The following is a 23413-nucleotide window of genomic DNA, read 5'->3' on the forward strand; positions in this document are numbered from 1 at the left end:
AAGTAAGGCTACATTTTAGTCATGGGTATTTTTAGTAAAAGTCATGGACAGTAAACAAAAATTCACGGCCTGTGACCTGTCCATGACTTTTACCATATACCCCTGATTAAAACTGTGGGGGGGGGGGGGGGGCGGAAGGGGGCAGGATGGACTGCCCAGGGGTGCCGCAGGTGGCCCGAGACTGTCTCAGCAGTGGCTGGTGCGACTGGGGCAGGGGCATGGGTCACTGCAGAAGTCATGGAAAGTCAGAGAATTCGGGACCTCCGTGACAAACTCGCAGCCTCATTATTAAGTAATGAAATCCAGGACAGCTGTCATAAGATTCCAATCTTAACTGCAAAAATATTAAAAATAGTTACGCTATCACTTGAAAAATATATTTACATTTTAAAGAGGAAAACTACACTGAGTGTTTGGCTTAATAATGGAAGTTTACATTAAAGACAAATAGTTTGGGACTTGGACTTGTCCACCAAAGGTGTGTTCCAACTTCCATCCAAGGCAACGGTAAATGGGAGTTAGCTAAACCCAAAGTTAGGGAAGACTTCTGTACTAAGACCCATGGAAATCCAGGAATTCAGCTCTCATTCATGTATGTATTGTTTTAAGTGTTTTTCCTTTAGTCATCTTTACATGATTTTCCCCTTGTGATGGTCAGATTAGAGTGGGCATCATTTATGTGCACTTTTGAGAAGCTTTCTATATTTTCTACAGGGAAGGAATGTGGGTCCTGTGGTTCAAATTCCAGCGCTGCCACAGATTACCTGTTTGACCTTGGGCAAGTCAGCAAATTTATCAATGCCTCAGATCCCCAGTGGGGATAATACACTTGCCTACCATCATCAGGTATTGTGAAGATAAATGTCACACACTCAGAAACCTCATTGTTAGGGGCTATAGGAGTACCAATCTAGCTAGCTATTTAGGCTGCAGTCCACTTGAGTGGATTCAGTAGTGGGATTTAAGAAAGGGGCTGGGATCGACAACAAAGTCTGATAATCACTGAACATGTTCACCAGTCATGGCAAGCTTCTCCGCACGGCAGAGCCGGAAGCCTGAGCAGGAGAGACCCAACAGCAAAAAGATAGTTCAAGTTCTAAACCAAGTCATGCCTTCGTCTCTGCTGGTCCTCTGCGGAGGATTAACAAACCAAACCCACAAGCATAGAAGATTATATGTGATTTTATCTTCTCACTGCATGCTCATAATTACTGTTACTCAAATGGAATCTTATTCAAACATTGCCAAAATAGATCCCGCCCAAGACACTTATTAAAGTCTGAAGAAATGTATTTTTTAATCTTTCACATTACAAGAGGTCCAGTGCCTGTAAGAGATTTTATTTGGAAAGAAATCACTCTTTCTGGGTTCTTTAGGATATTTATTTTACATTCCTCCCAGAGCCTGTTGCTGTGGACAGATCATATTTTCATGACTGAATAATTAGATTTTCAGTATCTTTTAGATACTGAAGGTTTAGTTCTTCAGTCAGGAAAATGTGACCTGACTGTTTTAGATGCATGCATATAGCATAGTTCTTGGAATTCTTAGTACTTATGTGATCATTGTAATTGAATACATTATGTTTTACTGCTGGAGAATATACAGAGAGCCGTCACAGTGCGCAACTCTACCCACTTAGGCACCTGAGTGAGGCATAGGGATTATAGCTTTGAGGTATACCTCCTCCCCCAACACTTCCTCAGCTTGGAATTTTAGGGTTTATCTACACTACAAAATTAGGTTGATTTTATAGAAGTCGATCTTTAGAAAGCAATTTTATACAGTCGATTGTGTATGTCCCCACTAAGTGCAGTTGGTTGGCGGAGTGCATCCTCAATACCATGGCTAGCATTGACTCATGGAGTGGTACACTTTGGGGTGCTATCCAACAGTCTCCGTTACCCATTGGAATTCTGGGTTAAGATCCCATTGCTTAATGGGGCAAAAACATTGTCGTGGGTGATTTTGGGGACATGTCAGTCTCACCTCCCTCCCTCCTTGAAAGCAATGGCAAACAATCGTTTCACACCTTTTTTCCTGGGGTACCTGTGCAGACGCCATAGCACGGCAAGCATGGAGCCTGCTCAGGTCAGCGCTGCTGTTGTGAGCATTGTAAACACCTTGTGCATTATCCTGCAGTATGTGCAGAACCTGGCTAGAAGATGCCAGCATGAGGACGACTGTGAGGAAGACATGGACACATGTTCCTGAAAGCAGAGGATGTGGCAATTGGGACATCATGGCGGCAGTGGGGCAAGCTGATACACTGAAACGCCGATTCTGGGCCCGGCAAACAAGCACAGACTGGTGGCGCAGACTATCCCATCCCATAGTGTTACGGGTATGGGATGATTCCCAGTGGCTGCAAAACTTTCGAATGCATAAGGCCACTTTCCTGGAACTCTGAGAGTTGTTTTCCCCCTCCCTGAAGCGCAGGAATACCAAGATGAGACTTGCCCTGACAGAGAAGTGAGTGGTGATAGCCCTGTGGAAGCTTGCAACACCTGACTGCTACTGATCAGTCGGGAATCAATTTGGAGTGGTCAAATCTACCATGGGGCTGCTGTGATCCAAGTAGCCAAGGCAATCAGTGACCTTCTACCATTAAGGGTATTGACTCTGGGAAATGTGCAGGTCATAGTGGATGGCTTTACTGCAATGGGGTTACCTAACTGTGGTGGGGCGATAGATGGAACGCATATCCCTATCTTGGCACCAGACCACCTTGCCAACCAGTATGTAAACCGCAAGAGGTACTTCTCAATGGTGCTGCAAACACTGGTGGATCACAAGGGATGTTTCACCGACATCAGTGTGGGATGGCTGGGAAAGGTGCATGACACTCGCATCTTTAGGAACTCTGGGCTGTTCGAACAGCTGCAAGAAGGGACTTACTTCCCAGACCAGAAAATTACCGTTGGAGATGTTGAAATGCCAAGTTATCCTTGGGGACCCAGCCTACCCCTTGCTCCCATGGCTCATGAAGCTATACACAGGCAGCCTGGACAGTAGTAAGGAACAGTTCAACTATAGGCTGAGCAAGTGCAGAATGGTGGTAGCATGTGCCTTTGGACGTTTAAAAGCTCGCTGGTGCTGTTTGCTGACTAGGTTAGACCTCAGTGCAACCAATATTTCCATTGTTATTGCTGCTTGCTGTGTGCTCCATAATATCTGAGAGAGTAAAGGGGAGACATTTATGGCAGGGTGGGAGGTTGAGGCAAATCGCCTGGTGGCCAATTTTGAACAGCCAGACACCAGGGGGATGAGAAGAGCACAGCGAGGCATGCTGCACATCAGAGAGGCTTTGAAAAACAGTTTCATGACTGGCCAGGCTTGGGTGTGACAGTTGTGTTTTTTTCTCCTTGATGCAAAACCGCCCCCTTTGTTGAATTTACTTCCCTGTAAGCTAATCCACCTCCCCCCTCTGACCACAGCTGGCAAAGCCCTTTTGTTTTGAATCCATGCATTCTTTATTTTTTAAAAAGGAAGATCACTGACAAGGTAGCCCAGGTTGGGTGAGGGGAGGGAAGGACAAGGTCACATTGCTTATTGTAGCCATACTACAAATCAAAGCTGTTTGAATTACAGCCTTCTGTTGCTTGGGTCATCCTCTGGAGTGGAGTGGCTGGGTGCCCAGAGCCTCCCCCTGTGTTGTTGGGCGTCTGGGTGAGGAGGATATGGAACTTGGCAAGGAGGGCCGGCGGTTATACAATGGATTGAGCAGCAGTCTGTGCTCGTTGCCTTTCCTGCAGCTCCACCAGATGCCTGATCATGTCCCTTTGCTCCCGCATTAACCTCAGCATCTCCTCCTGCGTGTTCTGATCACGCTCACTGAATGCTTTCCTGGCCTCTGCCACCAAATGTCTCCATGCATTCAGCTGTGCCCTATCAGTGCGGGAAGACTGCAAGAGCTCGGAAAACATGTCATTGCAAGTGTGTTTTTTTCACCTTCTAATCTGCGATAACCTCAGGGACGGAGTTGATACGGGAAGCATAGAAACATTTTCACCTGCAGGGGGTTAAAAAGGGAGAGTAAATTTTAAGATACATTTCTGAGAACAAAAGGGAGACTCTTTCACAGTGAATCAAGCAATTCACAGCAGACAGCACGTGTGCTTTAGGTACAAGGTCACAGTTTGCCTTTTATATTGAGTGCCTGCCCGTATGGTGACATCACACATGGCTGGACAACAGAATTCGGTCTCCAGGCAGCCATGGTAAGCCAAAGGATACATGGGGTTAGCTTCTTCCGCCTTCATAACATGTGGGAATGGTTTCAAACTGCAGTGCCCTCCTTTCCCGTAGCAAGCAATGCCGGTTGGATTTGCCATTTAAAAGGAAGGGCTGCGGTTTTGGAGTGGATGTGCAGTGCACCCTTCCTCCACCACCTGGCTATTCTCTGGGATGATCCCTTTTAACGAAGTGCAAACAGCCCAGCATGAACGGGGTCGTTTTACTGTTCCCTTACAAAAATTCCCGTTTCAATCAGGTGACTATGAATGATATCACTCTCCTGAGGCAGACACAGAAAGATAAAGACTGAATGTTGCTTGAATGCAACCAAAACCCAGGACCATTCGCTGCCATGCTTTGTGCTGCAATGATTCTGGACTACTTGCTACTGGCTTGGTGTGGTAAAATGTCCTACCATGGAGGACGAAATAAGGCAGCCCTCCCCAGAAACCTTCTGCAAAGGTTTTCAGAGTACCTCCAGGAGAGCTTCACGGAGATGTCCCTGGAGGATTCCCGCTCCATCCCCAAACACGTTAACAGATTTTTCCAGTAGCTGTACTGGCCACTAATGCATCCCAATTCTTCAGGGCAAATCAAACATTAAACACTATTGCTTTTAACCCCTGTAGTGTAGTTACAAATGTGCACTCACCAGAGGTGCCTTCTCTGCCTTCAGGGTCCGGGAACCCGCTGTGGGAGGGTATTGGCTCCAGAGTGATGAAAAGGTCCTGGCTGCCGGGGAGAATGGAATCTCCGCTTGCCTGCTGCGCATCCTCCTCCTCCTCATCCACAAAATCCTCCTTCGTGTTGCGCGAGACTCCCCACTTGCAGGTGTCCATGGACAGTGGTGGGGTAGTGGTAGGGTCCCCCCCCCCCCTAGAATGGCATGCAGTTGATCATAAAAGCGGCATGTATGGGGCTCTGACCCAGAGCAACCATTTGGCTCCTTTGTCTTTTGGTAGGCTTGCCTGAGCTCCTTGACTTTGATGCGGCACTGCTGTGTGTCCCTGGTGTAGCTTCTCTCCACCATGCCCTGTGTGATTTTGGCCTATATATTAGCATTTCTTCTTTTTGATCAGAGTTCTGCCTGCACAGATTCTTCTCCCCATATAGCAATCAGATCCAGTGTCTCCCGTTGGCTCCATGCTGGAGCTGCCTGGTCACCTGTGCTGCTGAGCTTGCCATGCTGACCAAACAGGAAATGAAATTCAAAAAATTCAAAAAGTTCCCAGGGCTTTTCCAGCGTACCTGGCTAGTGCATCGGAATTGAAAGTGCTGTCCAGAGTGGTCACATTGGAGCACTCTGGGATAGCTCCCAGAGGCCAATACCGTCGAATTGCACAATGCTGCACGTGCACTACCCCAAATTCAACTTAAGGTGGTCGATTTTAGCGCTACTCCCCTTGTGATGGTGGAGGAGTACAGCAGTCGATTTTAACAACCCTTTAGGTCGATGGAACGGGATTGGTTGTGTAGCCGCATCGCTTATAAAGTCGACCTAATGCAGCTAAATTCAACCTAACCTCGTAGTGTAGACCAGGGCTAAATTGCCAAGTAGTTATGGTATTTATCTTATTTTGTTTCTTTTAAGGAGTCTTTATTCTTCGGTTGACATCTACTCAGTGGTTCCTATTACAATGGCCATGTGGACACGCATGTTCAGCCACTAACCTCTTTACTTCCAATATGCACATGATACCTCCTCAGTTCTGGGTATTACCAAAAAAAAAAGGAAACAGACCAAAAAAAAAACAAAACAAAAAAAAAACTAAAAAAGAAATCACTGCAAGATACAAAATCCACAGAAAAGACAATTTTATTGGACTTGACTAAAAGATCCAATGTTTAACCATCCATATTTGTATTAACAGTGCAGTTGCAGATGTACACAAAGTAATGCAACAAACATATTTCCTGCCTGCAATAAAAGTTATGTTCAGGAAACAAGAGAATAAAAGGAACGAGAGTGCACAAAGCTTTAAGCTTTGATAAAAAATAACAGCTTTTACAGACAGATATTTTAAATACAATTTTAAACAGGTTTTCCTCGAGGATTCGTTCTGTGCTTTTGAGTTCATCTAAAACTATAAAGAATTACAAACCATCAGAAAAATTTGACAAGTACAAAGTTGACCAGATTTATAAAAAAATGGAGAGAGATCCCCATTACGAAATATTGTCTTTTTAATCCTAACCTCATTAACTCCACCCTTCTATTTATTTCAATGCTGAATATGGTTGGCAGCTGCAGATTTGGAATAAAATTATTAAGTGATATTAACCTGATTAGAACCCACTTTTAAAAAAAATCCATTTCTTTGTACTACAATTGTGTTTGTACAGTGGGTATCCCAGATGTTGCATTAATTTCTCCTTTTATTTATCTTCAAATGTTTACTGGAATTTCCATTACTGAAATGTTCTGGGTAATTTAATCAATTTAATCTAGAAATTGCAATGACAGTTTTTTGGGTTTTCTTAAAAGCTTGTCCTTAATGAAATTCCAGGCACCACTGAAGAAAATGAAATACATACTACACATGCATATTTACAAGACATTCCACCAATATAATGGTACAGACACAGTATGCATAAATCCATGAACCCCAATGAACAATCATATCACTACAATATTCATTAAACGGTGACTGCCATTTTTACCCACACCATTTAGCATCTGTGGGCAATAGTACATTTGGACAAGCACTGGGTCACAGGATCCAGAACCAGTAAAGAGGGATGAGATAATTTAAAGATGCTTGCAGAAAGATTAAAAAAAAAAAAAATCAACATTTTGTTTGAACTTCTGATCACCGGTGTCTCTACATACACCAGGTTCAACCCACTGATTGTGTTGCATCTGCATCCTTGGAGGAATACTGAATCTCAAACATAATGCATTGAAGTCCATGCACATACAAATGCTATTATGCATATTCCACAAGAGACTTCTTACCCACAGTACAAGGTAAACAGCACAACATATTATTGATTAGTCCTTGTTAACTCCTACTCACCACTGTCTTCTCAGAATAAGTCATTTTCTTTGATACAATGAGAATTTCTCATATTTATAAATTAATAATGTACCAAACAGCAAATATTAATATTGTTGTCAGATGTATGCTCCTTAGTTCTTTATTGAGCAGCCAGATCAATAACAAAAAATACAGCCCACTGAAATTCAGTCCTTCATTTTGACTGAGTAGTAATATTCAAACAGCAGGACTAAATGATTTTCTAAAACTCTCATGTCAGTACCACAAGCCATGGACTGGCATTAATTTAGCGTAATAGCAAGAGCCATTTAACACTGAGCACCATCAATTTACAATTATACAATATTTTGGAAAAATTGTAAATGAACTGGTTTCTCAGAAGGTACAGTTTCATTCTAGTAGCTGTTGGAACTATTTGGCAGAGGACAGCAGGTACCAAATACTGGTCAAAAGATATGGATCTATCTATCTTTCTAGATAGATGTTACATATTTACTCCATTGGCTGAAGTAAACATCTGAGTTTTGATATGACAAGATAATGATATAGGCTTTCTGTGCCTATGGATTCCCAGAAGTAACAGAGGGAAATTAAATGAATAGTTGTGTCCTGACACTCCACTGTGCTTTAAGACTGAAGTCCAAAGCAAAGGTCTGGTTCAAATCTTTTTCTATAAGCAGGTCTTTCAGAAAAGACCTACTGCACCAGATTATAGAATAGTTCCCCCCGCCCCATCATAATTTGTCAGAATAAATTAATGGTCTGTTACAGAAGTTTCTCTCATTCTTGACTGAAGTCATAAGAGTAAGAAACAAAATTAAAACAAAAGTCAAATCATAGGATAATCATAGAATACCTGAATATTCCATGCAGAATAAAACATACCAAAAAAAAAAAATCCTGTAGAAATAATGCTTCTGGTTCTACCTTAAAGAAAAAGCTATGAGCTGCTTGGGCTATAAAGCTCTACCTTGTATTTAAAGGCACCAAGGTTTTCAGAGAGATGCGTATTCTAAACAAAGATGCACTATTCTGATCTCACTTGCTTTAATATGGTATAACTTCATTCAGTGAATGAAAGTCTGACCTCTGCTCAAAATGTAGTGACGCCAATTGATAGAGGAGGAAACAAAGATTGTTTTGAAACTTTTGCAATCTCTTTGGGAAAGAAGACAGAACTGAACATTAAAATACAAGAGACTTCTCAAATATGATAGCATTATTGCAGTTGTAGTAGGTAGAAGGAAGAATGTGGAAAAGCCAACTCTGCCACCACAAGTGATAGTGAAGTACAAGTCATATTTGGCACTTGTTTTACAGATATTCAGGTGGTTTGCATATAAGCAGCTGACTGGCCAATCAATGTCAGGGGTTTGTAGATGAAATGATCATCTGAACAGCTACTTTATTTCTAATCCATGGAAAAAAGTTTTGCTGCCATGAGGAAGGCTACTGAAAGTGAAGTGGTCCATTAAAACAGAGACACTAGGTTTCAATCGTCAGAAGTCGATTAAACAGCTCATTAGTAGAAAAAGGCTAAACCAGAATGCCAGTGATCAGAATGACATACGAGGCAATAGTCAGGAGCAAATCTGTAAATACACTGACAGCTGACTAGTAGGTTTAAACATCCACATTTTCTCTTTAACATCCTGACCTGCTGAAGACAGTCAAGCAGCTTGAAGAGCAAGTTTTCTTAAATCAGTCTCGAAGTATTGACCCTAACATTCTTTAACTAGCAAATCTCTTGAGAATGTCATGGGGAGAGACCACACCTTTTGGAAACCTGGGCAGAGTTTCATTTTAATCCCTTTTCTGTAACAGGTGGAACAAGATACTAAACAAGGTACAGCTGAAAATGTGGTAAAATCAGCCATATCCCAGGTCATAATCAGAACCTTTTATATACACTTCAGAGCAATTTAAAAAAATAGAGAAGTCCAAAATACCTCCAGAGAAAGTTCTAGTTTCCTGAAATGTCATGTACAAAAGTAGGCCACTCCAAGTTGGCTTAAAAGAAGTCCATAGCAGTTGGTCTCTTCTTAGCTGATGTTACAAATGATTTCTTCATCTGGGGCTCTCCTGTGGGTGTACCAGGTGACTTCAGCACCCCATGGGGAGGCTTTTGTTCAGGGTTGAAAGCCACCCGGGAGGCTCCTTCTGGGCTCACTAAGATACTTTTGTCTGTCTTTTTAAATTCTGTCAAATAAAAGTTAAAGGACAAAGCTATTAGAGAGCCAGACATTGAGAGATTTAGGCAGCTCCCCAGTTCCCTGATTGCTCTGGCACCCAAATGGGTATCAAGGAAATCTGCCATTAATGCACGAGATCCAGGCTGTTAGCAAAAATCAAAAACCTAAAGATTTGCGGGGAGGGGGTACGGAAGAGGTCAGCCTGAATATCCAGCTCCTGATGGTGCCTTATCACTCTCTCTTTAGGTTGTGCTACCACCTCCAGCTGTAACCCACGGACTGACTGGTGGTACCCAGAGAGAACTGGCTGGCCATGTGGTGCAGCTCTCCTTGTTACCAGATCCTCTATCGTGTTAAAAGCCAGCTAAATACTTCCCTCCTATTCCTGCAGCTGCCAGTTATTCCATGATCGTAAGTGGGAGGCAAGGTACCCAAAAACACTCTCTTTGTAAAGAGGCAATTCAGACAAAGCCCTTGATTTAGGTTTCCTAACAAAATTTACATCTTCCCATTGAAAGGAAGGAAAGGAACAAGGTCACTATTCATACTGTTTAAATCCCATGGTCCTAGCGTTTGATGACCATTGCTGGCAGCAGGGTTTAAGCATCTTAATTCTCCTCACAAAGATGGTTTATGAGCACAAAAACACACACACACACCCCCACGGGAAAATATACAGTCTGTTACTCCAGTGCTGAAATAAGATGTGATCTGCATCTTAGAGAGGGACGAAAAGGTAAGAAAATGGATACCTTGCCTCATTACATTAGAAATCAATTTCAATTTTATACTCATCAATATGTCCCCAAGAAAAGCATGGACATGTAACAGTCTGTGTGTGGGGATACTTATTTGTTAGTATCATAGTCAGCAGAGGCAGCCAAAGTAAAACTGCAATTTTGCCGTAACAATGGTGATTCCCATCCCATGGAGCATGGGCCATCAGTGTTTCACAGATGTTTCTGCTGGGAGGCAGAATGAAGCAGTGGGGAATTTGAAGAAGAGGAGTTTCACAGAATCACAGAAACTAAGACGACTGGACAGGACTTCAGTAGGTCATCTAGTCCAATCCTTCCTCAATGCAGGGGATTAAGTATTACCTAGACCATCCCTGACAGGTGTTCGTCATTGGAGGTTTTTAAGAACAGGTTTGACAGATTTCACAACCTCCCTAGGTAATTTGTTCCAGTGCTTAAACTACCCTTACTGTTAAGAAATGGTTCCTAATGTTTAACCTAAATCTCTCCTGCTGCAATGTAAGCCCATTACTTCTTGTCCTGACCTCAGTGGATCAGGAGAACAATTTATCACCCTTCTCTTTAAAACAACCTTTTATGAACTTGAACACTTATCATATCCCCCCGTCTTCTCTACTCCAAACTAAACAGACCCAATTTTTTCAATCTTTCCTCAGAGCTCACGTTTTCTAGACCTTTCATCATTTTTTGTTGCTCTTCTCTGGACTTTCTCCAATTTGTCCACATCTTTCCTGAACTGTGGAGTCCAAAACTGGACACAGTACTCCAGTTGAGGTCTTCTCAGTGCTGAGTAGAGTGGAAGAATTACTTGTCATGTCTTGCTTACAACACTCCTGCTAATACATCCCAGAATGATCTTTATTTTTTCTGCAACAGTGTTACAGTGATGACTTATATTTAGTTTGTGATCCAATATAACCCCCAGATCCCTTTCTGCAAGACTCCCTCCTAAGCAATTTCCCATTTTGTATTTGTGCAATTGATTACTCCTCCCTAAGTGGAGTACTTTGCATTTGATCCTTTTTGAATTTCATCCTTCTTCTCAAGTTTATCAATTTGAATTCTAACCCTGCCCTCCAAAGCACTTGCAACTTCTCCCAGTCTGCAAACTTTATACGTGTGCTCTCTATGCTATTATCCAAATAATTTATAAGGATATTGAATAGAACCGGACACAGGACAGATCCATGCGGGACCCCACTTGATATGCCCGTCCAGCTTGATTGTGAACCATTGATAACTATTCTTTAAGAATGGTTTTCCAACCAGTTGTCCACCCATCTTATAGTAGGTTCGTGTATATATTTCCTTAATTTATGAGATCATATACAGCATCAAAAACAATACCAAAATTGTGACAAAAAGACAAACTCCAGAAGCAGCATCCGACAGGTTCCACATCCACCTCTACATACTGTTTGTGTAGATCTCACCTCCCCCGCTTTCATCCTTGCCCCACTGCACCTCAAAAGACATGGTGAAGGTATGCAGACACATTAAACTCACCTGCAGTCATGTTCTTATTCAATCCAAAGGTGACTTTTTTGGAGCTGGAACACTGCAGCATGTTTAACTACAGAATAAAAAGAAGATGGCAAATAAAGGTTGATTTGAGGCAACATTACGTTCCGTTTCCCTGCTGAAACTCTTGAGGAGTCCCAGTTTCTTCCCTTGTTGTAGATACCCTCCCCACCTTAAAGGCCTAGGCACAGCAGTGTTTGCTTAGCAGCTACCATCGTAATGGACAAGAACGAATGATATTTCTTAAAGCTGACTAGATAGCCTGCCAACAATTGAGAAGATTGTCTTTCCTCCCAGGTGTTAAGTACACTGGCCTCACAGCACTCTTAGCCCACTGAGTTATGAGGGTGTTACAAAGCATAATTTGAACAGGGTTTAGAAAGAGTGAGAGAAAGTTTAAGAGGCTTATATGGAAACAAGTAGGCTGTTTCAGAAGGCCTCTTCTGTTACAAGCCTCCATTAAAAGAAAGAACTGCAAAGCTTAGAGCCCATCTGTAATTATTTGTTCTTTTATTATTCTCAAAATAATGTAAACACTCAAAACTGTTCTTTCCACAAGAGGGATTTCTTTTAAACAATTAAAGATGTCACCATCCCAGTTTGTCAGCCTTAGAAAATACGCCTGAATCAGTTTACACTACTCAAGTGGTTTGTTAGGTAATATTTTTATTATTATTTTAAAACTGCCTATTTTACAGGTGTTGAGAAGATTAGTGCAGTTTATTAGGGGAGACTGAAGTGGTGGCAGAGCTTGGTTAGACATAGACAGAGGCTTCACTTTCCACCTTACTCCCTGAAGAGGAAGACAACCGCCCGCAAGAGCAACCCAGACAGAAGATGTTGCAACTGTGGGGATGATCATTGTGATCAACTCAGATGGCAGATAATCCAGCCATGTACAAGCAACAAGTTAAATAAAATTACTTTTGAAGAGTTTAAACTGCTCACACTGACAGCTTTGCTTGTGTGTGTAAAAAGTGTGTGTGTGTGTGCGCGCGCGTATAAAACTTTTTGAATGGACAATTAAAAACCCCACGGCAATCACAACTCTATCTGCTGAGGAGCTCCAGGCCAGTTTTCATCGAGGTTAGGGTTCCCAAACTTTTACCAAGTATGAACAGTGCTGAGAATTTGCCAGGAGCCTCAGGGCTGCATCTAGTTTGCACAGGATGGAGCAGACAACAGCTGCCCTTCCACAGTCACAGATGTTGCCCATGGAGACGATAGGTCCCAGCAAAACTAGATTGAGACACTGGTGTGATCCAGATGGAGTATCACAGGCTGGGACCCACATCTGGGCAAGCTGCCCTCTGTTTTTGTAGATGCAGGTGGCTGTGAGCCACATCTTGGAGTTCCATGAGCCATACTTAAGGCAACCCCCCAATTTTGGCAGACCTAATCAGGGTCATTTTACCTGCATGGAGGCTCTGGTTGAAGAGAGGCTGCCTTTGGCTTTCCTGAAGAACACTGGCTTTGGTAAAGTTGTTTTTTCAAATTTCATGAAGTCATTCCCTGTCTTTGCCTTCTTTTTCTTTAATGGAGCGAGAGTGCCACCAATCTCCTAAGAGGAGGGGAAAAATAAAACAAAAGTTTACTCAGTGTGAGAAAAAGAGCAGCAGCTAACTGAGAAATAGAGGATGCTAGGGTTAGTGCTAGCCATTTGCCAGTGGTGGCCACAGCTAAACAATGGTAACTCGTCATGAATGAATGTTAGTTTGCAGTCACCTGATAGCCCCCTGATTAACATTTGCCCCCATTACAAAAATGCCTCACAAGTTTGCATGATTGGAAATCTCTGTTCAAGAAAGGCCAGTGCTGGAATAGCAAGACTGCTGAATGGGAAAAGGAGGTGCATTGATGGAGTTCTGGAAGGTGAAGGGAATTTGTAAGACACGTGCCTGCTCTGTCAGGGTCCAGATAGTGGCATCATTTTCAGGAGCACAAGGTTCCCCTACTCCCGTCTATGTCCATCTGGGAGCTCTGAAGCTTTCCCCTTTCCCTCCGCCCCACTAGGGTCAAGGATTGCTTTTGGGTCCATTTAACTCTACTCCTTTAGCTGGATGGACAGAGGAGTGGACAGGATGCTACTGAGAGATACAAAGCATGCTTTCCTCTCTAGGGACTGAATATGCTAACATCTTAGCCTGGGGACCCAGAAAGCTACCCTTGTAGAGCACTGGCCACTGAGTGGCTGCCCTCTCCTCAATCTAAACTAGCATTTTTCAGTTTGTCTATTTAAAAATATATATAAATAAATAAAAGGAGGGGGAGATCAGAGGGGTCCCTTTTCAACACAATCTGAATCTCATGACCACCGATGGGACCAGAACTATTAAAATTAAGCTCCACTTTAAACAATGCAGAAGTCTTAGCTTCCCAATTTCAACAGGCAAACTGGGAAGCAATTCTGAACATTTCTGGTTTTGCCCTTTTCTATTCTTTTATGATGTATAGAGTTGCTTCTTCCCATTCTCAAAATTTTTCATGCTTGGGAAACCAAGAATCAAAACATCTCCAACTCCTCTCTGCTGGAGGCAGGGCAATTTGCAGTTCAGAATACAGCTTTGTGGGACATCATTCTTCAGGTGTAGCTAAGCCCCTCCATCAAAGACAGAGAAGTGAGAACCTGAGATTACACAATTTAAAACAAAAGATTTAAAAAAAGAGGAATCCATCTTTATACATCATAAAGGAGTGAAGCAGTATTTAGTTCTGCACCAGAGACAGGTTTAAAGATTTAAGGTTTAAAGATTCAATATCTTGCAAACTCTCCAATGGCAGAAATGTGAGATTTGCAATTTGGAAATGCCAATTTCCAATACTATCATGAATCACTCATTCTCTGAACACATAGCCCTTTAAAAAAATGATCACATGTATAAAAAGCTCTGGAAACTTTCTAACAGTATCATATGTATGAGTTATTAGTCCTCCAAGGACCATACCATTAGGCCTCGTCTATACACAAATTCGCACAGGTTTAACTAAAGATGTGTTTTAGAATAAAAAAAAATCAGGGTTGGAAGGGACCTTAGGAGGTCATCTAGTCCAACCCTCTGCTCAAAGCAGGACCAATCCTCAACTAAATCATCCCAGCCAGGGCTTTCTCAAGCCTGACCTTAAAAACCTCAAAGGAAGAAGATTCCACCACCTCCCTAGATAACCCATTCCAGTGCTTCACCACCCTCCTCGTGAGAAAGGTTTTCCTAATATCCAACCTAAACCTCCCCCACTGCAACTTGACACCATTACTCCTTGTTCTGTCATCTGCTACTACTGACAACAGTCTAGATCCATCCTCTTTGGAACCCCCTTTCAGGTAATTGAAAGCAGCTATCAAATTCCCGCTCAGTCTTCTCTTCTGCAGACTAAGCAATCCCAGTTCCCTCAGCCTCTCCTCATAAGTCATGTGCTTCAGCCCCTGAATCACTTTTGTTGCCCTCCGCTGGACTCTTTCCAATTTTTCCACATCCTTCTTGTAGTATGGGACACAAAACTGGACACAGTACTCCAGATGAGGTCTCACCAATGCCAAATAGAGGGGAATGATCACGTCCCTCGATCTGCTGGCAATGCTCCTACTTGTACAGCTCAAAATGCCGTTAGCCTTTTTGGCAACAAGGGCACACTGTTGACTCATATCCAGCTTCTTGTCCACTGTAACCCCTAGGGTCCTTTTCTGCACAACTGCTGCCTAGCCACTCGGTCCCTAGTCTGTAGCAGTCTGTAGAAGGGATTCTTCCTTCCTAAGTGCAGGACTCTGCACTTGTCCTTGTTGAACCTCATCAGATTTCTTTTGGCCCAATCCTCTAATTTGTCTAGGTTTTAAAACTTGTTTAAATTGGTGTGTAACCAAGGCATACACAGTACTTAAGTAACCTGGTTTTTAAGGAAGAGGAACAAACATGATGCATAAATGTTTCCAGAATAGTTTCCTTTGAACCATGGAAAAGACAAAATGAATGGTGTGAGGTGAAAAACTGGGACTAAAATGTCTGAAATACATCAGGAAACAAAATGAAAATATATAACTTGTAAATATTCAATAATTTTCATTAAGGAAAACTCACAATATTTCAAGAGAAAAACAAAACAAAAACAGACAAACACTGCAGGAATCCTGGCAAAATCATAACCTGCAAAAATATTTGTGGACTCTAAATGCTTTGTAAATTCAGACTGCCTCCACTTACCCCCCCCAGGGTTGATTTGATTTGATTTGACAAAAATCAAAATGATCATAATTTGTTGCAAGGAACTATTATTGTTGCATCAGAGATGGCCTCCTGGCCAAGAACAAGTTGAGCACAGTATTGGATGCAATGCCCTTCTTCCAAGAATTTGGCTCATTCACACAAGTAGTCATGGAAGCACTATGAGCAATGAAAGTCATGACCTTAGATTCAGATGCATGACATTCCTGGGTGTTGAAAGAGGGTAAATATACACATAGGACCCTCCCACTCCCTTAATTCCCAATTGATATTGTTATTCCTTGACAAGGGGAATTTAATGCATGTAAAAAAACAATCCTATAGACCACTCAGCTCAAACTGAATTCAAACAAGCCTCACAGGCAAAAGAGAATTAGAGCCCTCTGCTTACATTCTTTTTGCTTTTCTTGCATGCAGCCTCAAGAAATCCCTTCACTTCCACAGAGTTTATCACTTCCTTGATCTTCCTCTTCTTTTTCAGGGATGGTGGTTTCTGGTTTGAGAACCTGAACCCGTCTAAACTGCCCAACTTAGGTTTTTTCTTCAATTTGACTTTTTGGGGCAGTGTGGATTCAAAGTCCCCTTCTCCTGTAAGGCTATTCTGCAAGCTTTCCTGTTCTGACTGAAGAGCAGCCTGTTCAGATAAGCCATTGAGTAAGACAGTCCCCATTTTCTGTTTCTTTTTTACCATCTTGGTAGTAGTTACAGTGGCAGAGTCATTGCCATCCCACAGGGCACTGGCATTAGCTGGTCCATTTTGAGATACAGGTTTTACATGAACCTTCTGCAGTTTTGTATTCTTTTTCTTGAGTTGTCTCCTTTTATTCTGCATCACGTCCGTCAGAGCATCCTGTGCACAGCTGTCGCCATCTCCTCCACTGCTGATTACTCCAATTCCAGTCTCAGTTGCTTCTTGGTCTAGAGATTTATTTTTTCTTTTACTAGTTTCTGGTGCTCTGCCCTTGTTGGGTTCTTCAGGTTCAACTGCATCAGGTACCCCCTCCTCACTTGTCCCATCAGCTGTGCCCGAGTCTGCAATTTGACAGTCCCTCTTCTTCCGCCTCTTCCTCTTCTTCTGGAGTCCTGATGCATCATCTTCCTCCGTACTTGATGCCTCTTTTCCATTCTTCTCTGCAAGGAGGCAAAATCAGAAGCAGTAACATTTAATCCAAATATAAAATGAAAAGACAACTGCAATAGAGAAGTTGCTTTCCTTACATCTCTAAATCTTTACTGCACATAGGGCCACTGAGAGTCTATGACATTTTTTCCAGGCCTATTAATGCTTTTCTTGCCTTTTTTCATGTTACTGCCTGGTTGCCAGCAGTTGCCCATGAATAGTTCTAATGTAGTAATATCTCCACCCCATCAAGGTGCTCTCTCTTGGAGGCCTTCCTGCTGGTAAACCCATTAAAAGGCAGCTTATGTGTCAACCGACTCTGGGAGATTTTCTTGAGGAACATTAAGCTTGTAGCAATGTAAATGCAAACCCTGATGGTAGAAACAGCTGTAATGTCTCCTAGATAGCTTATTTCCATTCCTCTCTTCCAGACATTCCCCCTAATTGCTAAATGTTCTAATGGCATTCCTCTTTCAAGAGGACAGATATGTTCTTGCTTTCACAGTAAATACCAATAGTACTTGATTGAGTAAAGGCAAAGCACAGCTTCTTCCCAATCTGCGGCATATTGGGTGGAATCCTAGCTCTACTGACATCAGTGGCCAAATTCCCATGGACTTCAATGATGTCACGGTTTCACCCGTTACCCTTCACTGCAATGAGACTCAGAAACCGGTGAATCCCAAGCAACTGATCATGGACTTAAATGATCTCTTCCTGTTACACTGCCAAGCCACACTAGGTATGTCTGCCCTGCAGCTGGGAGCAAGCCTCCCGGCCTGGGTAGACAGACTTGTACTAGCAGGGCTTGAGCTAGCATGCTAAAAAGAGCAGCATGCGCACTGCGGCTCAGTCTCTCAAGCCCACCGGACCCACTAGGCTTGAGAACCTGAATCTCAGTGTACCACACATCTATTTTTAGCATGCTAGCTTGAGCCTTGCTAGCCTGATTCTATCTATGCAGACTGGGAGGCTCACTCACTGCTGCAGTGTAGACACACCTACAGACTGGTGAGAGTAGTCTCACTTCCCTAGCTTTGCCTCCTACCTTTTTCTTTTTCCAGCTTGGCTTTCTCCAAGGATTTGACAACTTTTTTCTTTCGCCTGCCCCTGCTGAATGTATCGTCATCTTCATCTGTAGAAACATCTTCAGGGAAATCATCTTGTGGGAAGATTCCTGTCGAGCAAAAAGTCTGATGAGCTGTCGGAAAATACCCCTTTTCCCCCCCACCAAGTAGTTTCAGTGTTCACATACAGCACAAAGGGCACAAACACTGATTCCCCACTCCACTTGGCTATCAGCACATTTAAAGCACTGCAAAGAAATGTGCACCGAAGTGTGCAGTTTCTTCATTATTTTGAATCAAGATGACCATGTTTCTCACTGAAGAAATAAAGAATCTGAATAAGCGGGCAAGACCTCAGCTTATAAAATTACAATGCTTCCCAAGTTGTGAGGTATTAGATATGGGGACCTGACCTCCTTTGTGAAAGTGAGGAAGTTATACTTCCTAATGAGAAAACCACATCATAGCAATAACCTCTGAAACGAATATCCTTCAAACATATGTAAAACAGCACAAGACGACATAACATTCACTGCAAATCTACATTGAGAACAGGATGAATCATTTAGCAGAATGAAAGTGCTTCTTTTTTGATGCTCAATTCTCACCTTCTGCTAGGTCCTGGAACCTGAAAAAGTTAAAAAATACAAAGACTTATTGTAGTTACAATATTTGACTGAAATGTCACCAAGTTACTGCATGTATGATGCACACTTCCCACTTTTGAGGAAAGCATACTACATCCGAGGGCTAGAAAATGCTAGCTCTCCAAGAGATCTGCCTCAGAACTCCAGCAACTCCAAGCCAAACTATTGAAGAAGTCTTGGCAAGAGTGCGATTTAACACAGCCAAAACCCACCCCCCGCAGTTTGAGCACAGTATTGTTCAAAACACTGCATGATTTAAGTGAGCGTGGAGTAATCTGCGAAGTGAAGGCGTGGAAGCCTGATCACTTGAAATACTTAGAGCTATACAAGACGAAGCGTTTGACAATGCAACACAGGGAACAATCCTAAACTGGTACAAAGTACAGACAAGACAACTCAAGTCCCTTCCAACTCTAGTGTCTAGGAATCTGTTAAAAATCACAAAAGCGAAACCAAAATCTGTCTCAGACCCATACATGTATCCATGTCTGACAAAGATTTTGTACTCATATTACCACATACTGTAAGCAGCGTCCTCTTTCTAAGATATCTGGGCCAAGTAGGAATGTAGTGGACAGTAAATTCACTGCAGAAACACTTTCATTAAAAGGACGGAAATCTCTTATGTGAACACTAGCAGTAGAGGGGGTTGGGGAAACAGGATGTCAAATCTACTTAGACAAATCATCATACAGAGCTGTTTCAAGAGAACTCACTTTTTGACCAATTTGTACAGACGTTTTCTGTTAAAGGCAGGTGTATTTTTTCTGCTGGCCAATTCAAAAAGTCTGTCAGCAACAGCTTTGTAGTTAAACTGCCAAAAGAAAGAAAGCACAATACAGTATCTTTGTTAGGCTATCATACTGAACAGCCAAGTATAGCTGATGTTATAAATACTTCAAGCAGCATATGCTTTTTACTACTTCCAATTCCTTCCATTACACTTGATCTCTGCCAAGATTCACGCCCCCGAATGCACATGCTAGCTTTATGAATGGGTTTTATCTGACCACATAACAATGGAGAGACGAGGTGGGTGAGGTAATATCTTACTGGACCAACTTCTGTTGGTGGAAGAGACAACCCAAGAACTCTGTGTAGCTTGAACATTTGTATCTTCCACTAAGAGAAGTTGGTCCAATAAAAGATACTACCTTACCCACCTGGTCTTTCTCGGACCCTGGGATAAAACATGGCTACAACAACACTACATTACAATGAAGCATTCAAATAATATTTTTTCAGAACACTTCTAACCTGGACTCTCATTCAGAAGGAAAAAAGCAAATAAATTAACTTATTTTTAAAAAACCTTTCAGTTCAATGCCAAGATTTAAATGTGCAACATTCTAGTCCCTGCTTAAAAGCCGTAGCCCAACACAGGAACACGAGGCATCTCTGTTGTAGCATAATCCCGGATCCCAGCAGTTCGTTCCAACGAGTTCATAAGATCTGGGACGTGTTTTAGTGCCTAGCCCCATCTCTTGTGTACCCTCCCACGCTAGCACTTGTGCTCTCAACATCAGTAAGGGGTGCGCTGACTCCTGGGACAGACAGAACACAATATGGTTTTAGCAACTTTTTTGGTACCTCTTGAAGTGGAAGGGGGGAAAAAGGGGGGGGGGGGCAGGGGGAGAGAGAAGAAACAGAATTTGGCACATGTACTTCTCTTTTGTCATTTGTTTTGTAACCTACTCACATGGAATATGTTATTAATATGACATTTAGGGTACGTCTACCCTGCAATTAAAAACCCACAGCTGGCTCATGCCAGCTGACAGGGACTTGTGGGGCTATTTAATTGTGGTGCAGACGTTCCAGCTCGGGCTGTACCCTGAGCCCTAGGACCCTCCCGCCTCAGAGGTCCTAGGGCCCAGGCTCCAGCCCAGGCCCAGATGTCTACACTGCAATTAAACAGCCCTGCAGCATGACTCAGCTGGCATGGGCCAGCCGCAAGATTTTATTTGCGGTGTAGACATACCCTATGAGATGCAAGAGATGTTTACCTTATTATTCGATTGGTGAGGTCTCCACTATCCACTAAGTGACAAATAATAAAAAGCCTAGGATTATTCATGGGGACGTCATATTAACATGAGGAAAGCAAGGCACAAACCTGGAGAACAGGACCAATGTTTTCATCAGCATTTTCAGAAAGGTCCTCTTGTTCTTCAATGCCCAGTGCAGATTTTTTTGATAAACGTTTGTCTGTTATTAAACAAAAAGGATTTTAAAGATCAGTCGGAAAGAATGGGGAAAGTTCCATCCAGCATAGAGGAATAAGAGGAGTGCTTCAGCCATGAAACTATCTTCCCAGGCAGGGAGGTGGGATGCAAGTATCATTTAGCATCTGATCATAGGGCTGAGAGTCAGAAGACCTGGATATTCTTCCTTGCTCTAGCACCGACATGCTGTGTTACCTTCAGAAACTAATGGAGATGCTCTACACCTCAGTTACCTGCTCTTTATATCGGGGATGATACATACCCATCTATATCCAAGCGTTTTAGCTCTAAGGATGAAAAACATGACACAATTCAGAACCGCAGTATTATTTCTGGGTCTTTGAGATGACCATCCCCATAGTAGAAGAAATAGCTTGGAGCAATTTCCTCCCAGAGCATTGCCACAAAATACAGTGGAGTCGCATCTTACACGGGGGTTAGGTTCTAAAGTCAGCATGTAAGGCGAAAATCGCGTATAGTCAAAGTTACCCTTGAAAATCCCTTAAATCGCCCATAAAGTACAGTATACACTCCATCACATTAAGATTGAGATCAGCATCCATCGCGCTACGTATCCGTGAGAACATAAGCCTCATGTATGTGGCCTTGAAACAGCGAATCACACCTTGGTCAAGAGGTTGGAGGTGGTATTGCTGGGGAAGGAGAGAGAGAAACATGACTTCAACATCGTTATGTGCAAACCGGAGTGCCACAGGGTGGCCAGGAGCATTGCCTACGATCAGCGACACTAAAGTCAAGTCCTTGCTCTTCGAGGTAATGCTGCCATCACCCAAGCCTTTTTATTTGATTGCCAGAACACAGGCAGGAGATTTTTGCTCTTGCCTTTTAGGGCATGGGATTTGCAGCCCTGTAGAGCAAGCCCGGCTTTATTAAATGCCCAGCCGCATTGCCACAAAACAAAACAGTCACATGGTCTTCAGCTGCTTTGAAGCCAGAGGCTTGTCTTTCTGATTTCCAAGCGTAAGTGCGGTTGGGCATTTTTTTCCAGAAAAGCCCAGTCTCATCAGCATTAAAAACTTGTTCCGGAAGATAGCCCTTTTCTCCTATGATTTTCTTTAATTGTTCAGGGTAGGCTTTTGCTGCCTCTTCATTGGGAGATGCACCTTCACCAGAAGGCTGCGTGTTTTTGAGGTTGAAGCGGTTCCTAAAACTGCTAAGCCAACCTTGGCTGGCTTTGAATTCCTCCTCATCAGAAGGCTGTCCCTCTTCGGCGGGAGGTTTGAACAGCGCGTAGAGGTTAAGAGCCTTTTCTCGCAAAGTGTTGCCATCAATAGGCACACGTTTACGGTTCATGTCTTCCAGCCATAAGTTTAATGCCTTTTCAGTCTTCACTAAAAAGTCTTATCACACACCTGGCTCGTCACCTTAGCAGTTATTGGAGCACTTGATGCCACGGCTTGATGAATTTCTCTCTCTCGAAGGCACAGATGCTAGATTCGTTGTGGCCATATTTATGTGCCGCGTTGGAGACCGACAGACTGTCTCTCAGTAAGTCCAACACAGCCAGTTTTTCCTCCAGAGTTGGATCAGATCAATGTTTCTTCAGCTGAGCACCAGATGAAGTAGTTAGCTTGCGTTTAGGGGCCATGTTGTACGAAAAATACGTACAGTACCTTTAAAACACTAGAATCACACTCAGCGTGGCAAGATGCTCATGCTGTGAGAGGCACACGGGAACTGAGATCGACTGAGAGAACAGCAGATTCACGTCTCCCATCTCACGCTCACTCTGGGGCATACGCTCATTGAGTGGAATGGTACGCGAAATCGCCCACTCTATTTACAGGTATCTTGTTATTTTCTTTTTTTTTGCCGAGCGCATATAGTTGAATTTGCATAAGTTAAATGCGCATATGATGTGACTCACCTGTACTAGTTTTTGGACAGCGCTGGGTTATCTACAGCTGTTGCTGTAAGCAGACTGAAATGGGGAACCATATGATCTGCTATATAAAAGGAGCACTAAGATGTTTGTAATTTACTAGTCTATGGTTACTTTGTCTATTAGATCATCTGAAGAGAACAGAAGCAAGATTTGTTGTTAGTGTATCCACCTGCATGCTCATGGTTGGCTGAGAATAGGAATGGTATTTTTAAGAGGTAGGATACATTTTTGGATCCTGTCAGTGGTTACTGTATTTCTTTAAAGTCTGGGCTAAATTTTTATTACTTCCTCCTTACCTTTGGTCATTAGTGACTCGTTTTCCGCTTCATCTCCCTCGGACAGCTCAACATCGCCATCACCGCTTGTCTTCAATTCTTTCATTAGATCTTCAATGGCAAAAGGGGACTGATCCACAATGGCTTCAAAGACACCCCGGGCTACTGCTTGCATCAGGTGACGACTGCATTATATAAAACAGTGAGTGGGAGGGAACACACGCAGAGCATTAAAAGCCCCCTTTCCTTCCCA

At 42.8% G+C, this 23413-nt stretch overlaps 1 protein-coding gene across 1 annotated transcript in view; it reads right to left on the reverse strand.

The window, feature by feature from the left end:
• Window positions 1-6034: 6034 nt before the first annotated feature.
• The window catches only part of RRP1B (ribosomal RNA processing 1B), a 33032-nt gene continuing 15653 nt past the window's right edge, over window positions 6035-23413 (reverse strand). The window contains exons 8-16 of the mRNA XM_048865166.2: window positions 23182-23345; window positions 20871-20962; window positions 19471-19568; window positions 18716-18735; window positions 18089-18217; window positions 16312-17051; window positions 13121-13267; window positions 11692-11758; window positions 6035-9434 (exon numbers count right to left, since the gene is read on the reverse strand). Coding sequence (XP_048721123.2) covers window positions 9247-9434; window positions 11692-11758; window positions 13121-13267; window positions 16312-17051; window positions 18089-18217; window positions 18716-18735; window positions 19471-19568; window positions 20871-20962; window positions 23182-23345 — 1645 coding nt within the window. The 3' untranslated portion in view covers window positions 6035-9246. The remainder of the gene's footprint in view (window positions 9435-11691; window positions 11759-13120; window positions 13268-16311; window positions 17052-18088; window positions 18218-18715; window positions 18736-19470; window positions 19569-20870; window positions 20963-23181; window positions 23346-23413) is intronic.

Source organism: Caretta caretta, chromosome 1, assembly GCF_965140235.1.
Source record: "Caretta caretta isolate rCarCar2 chromosome 1, rCarCar1.hap1, whole genome shotgun sequence".
Classification (NCBI taxonomy): Eukaryota; Metazoa; Chordata; order Testudines; family Cheloniidae; genus Caretta; species Caretta caretta.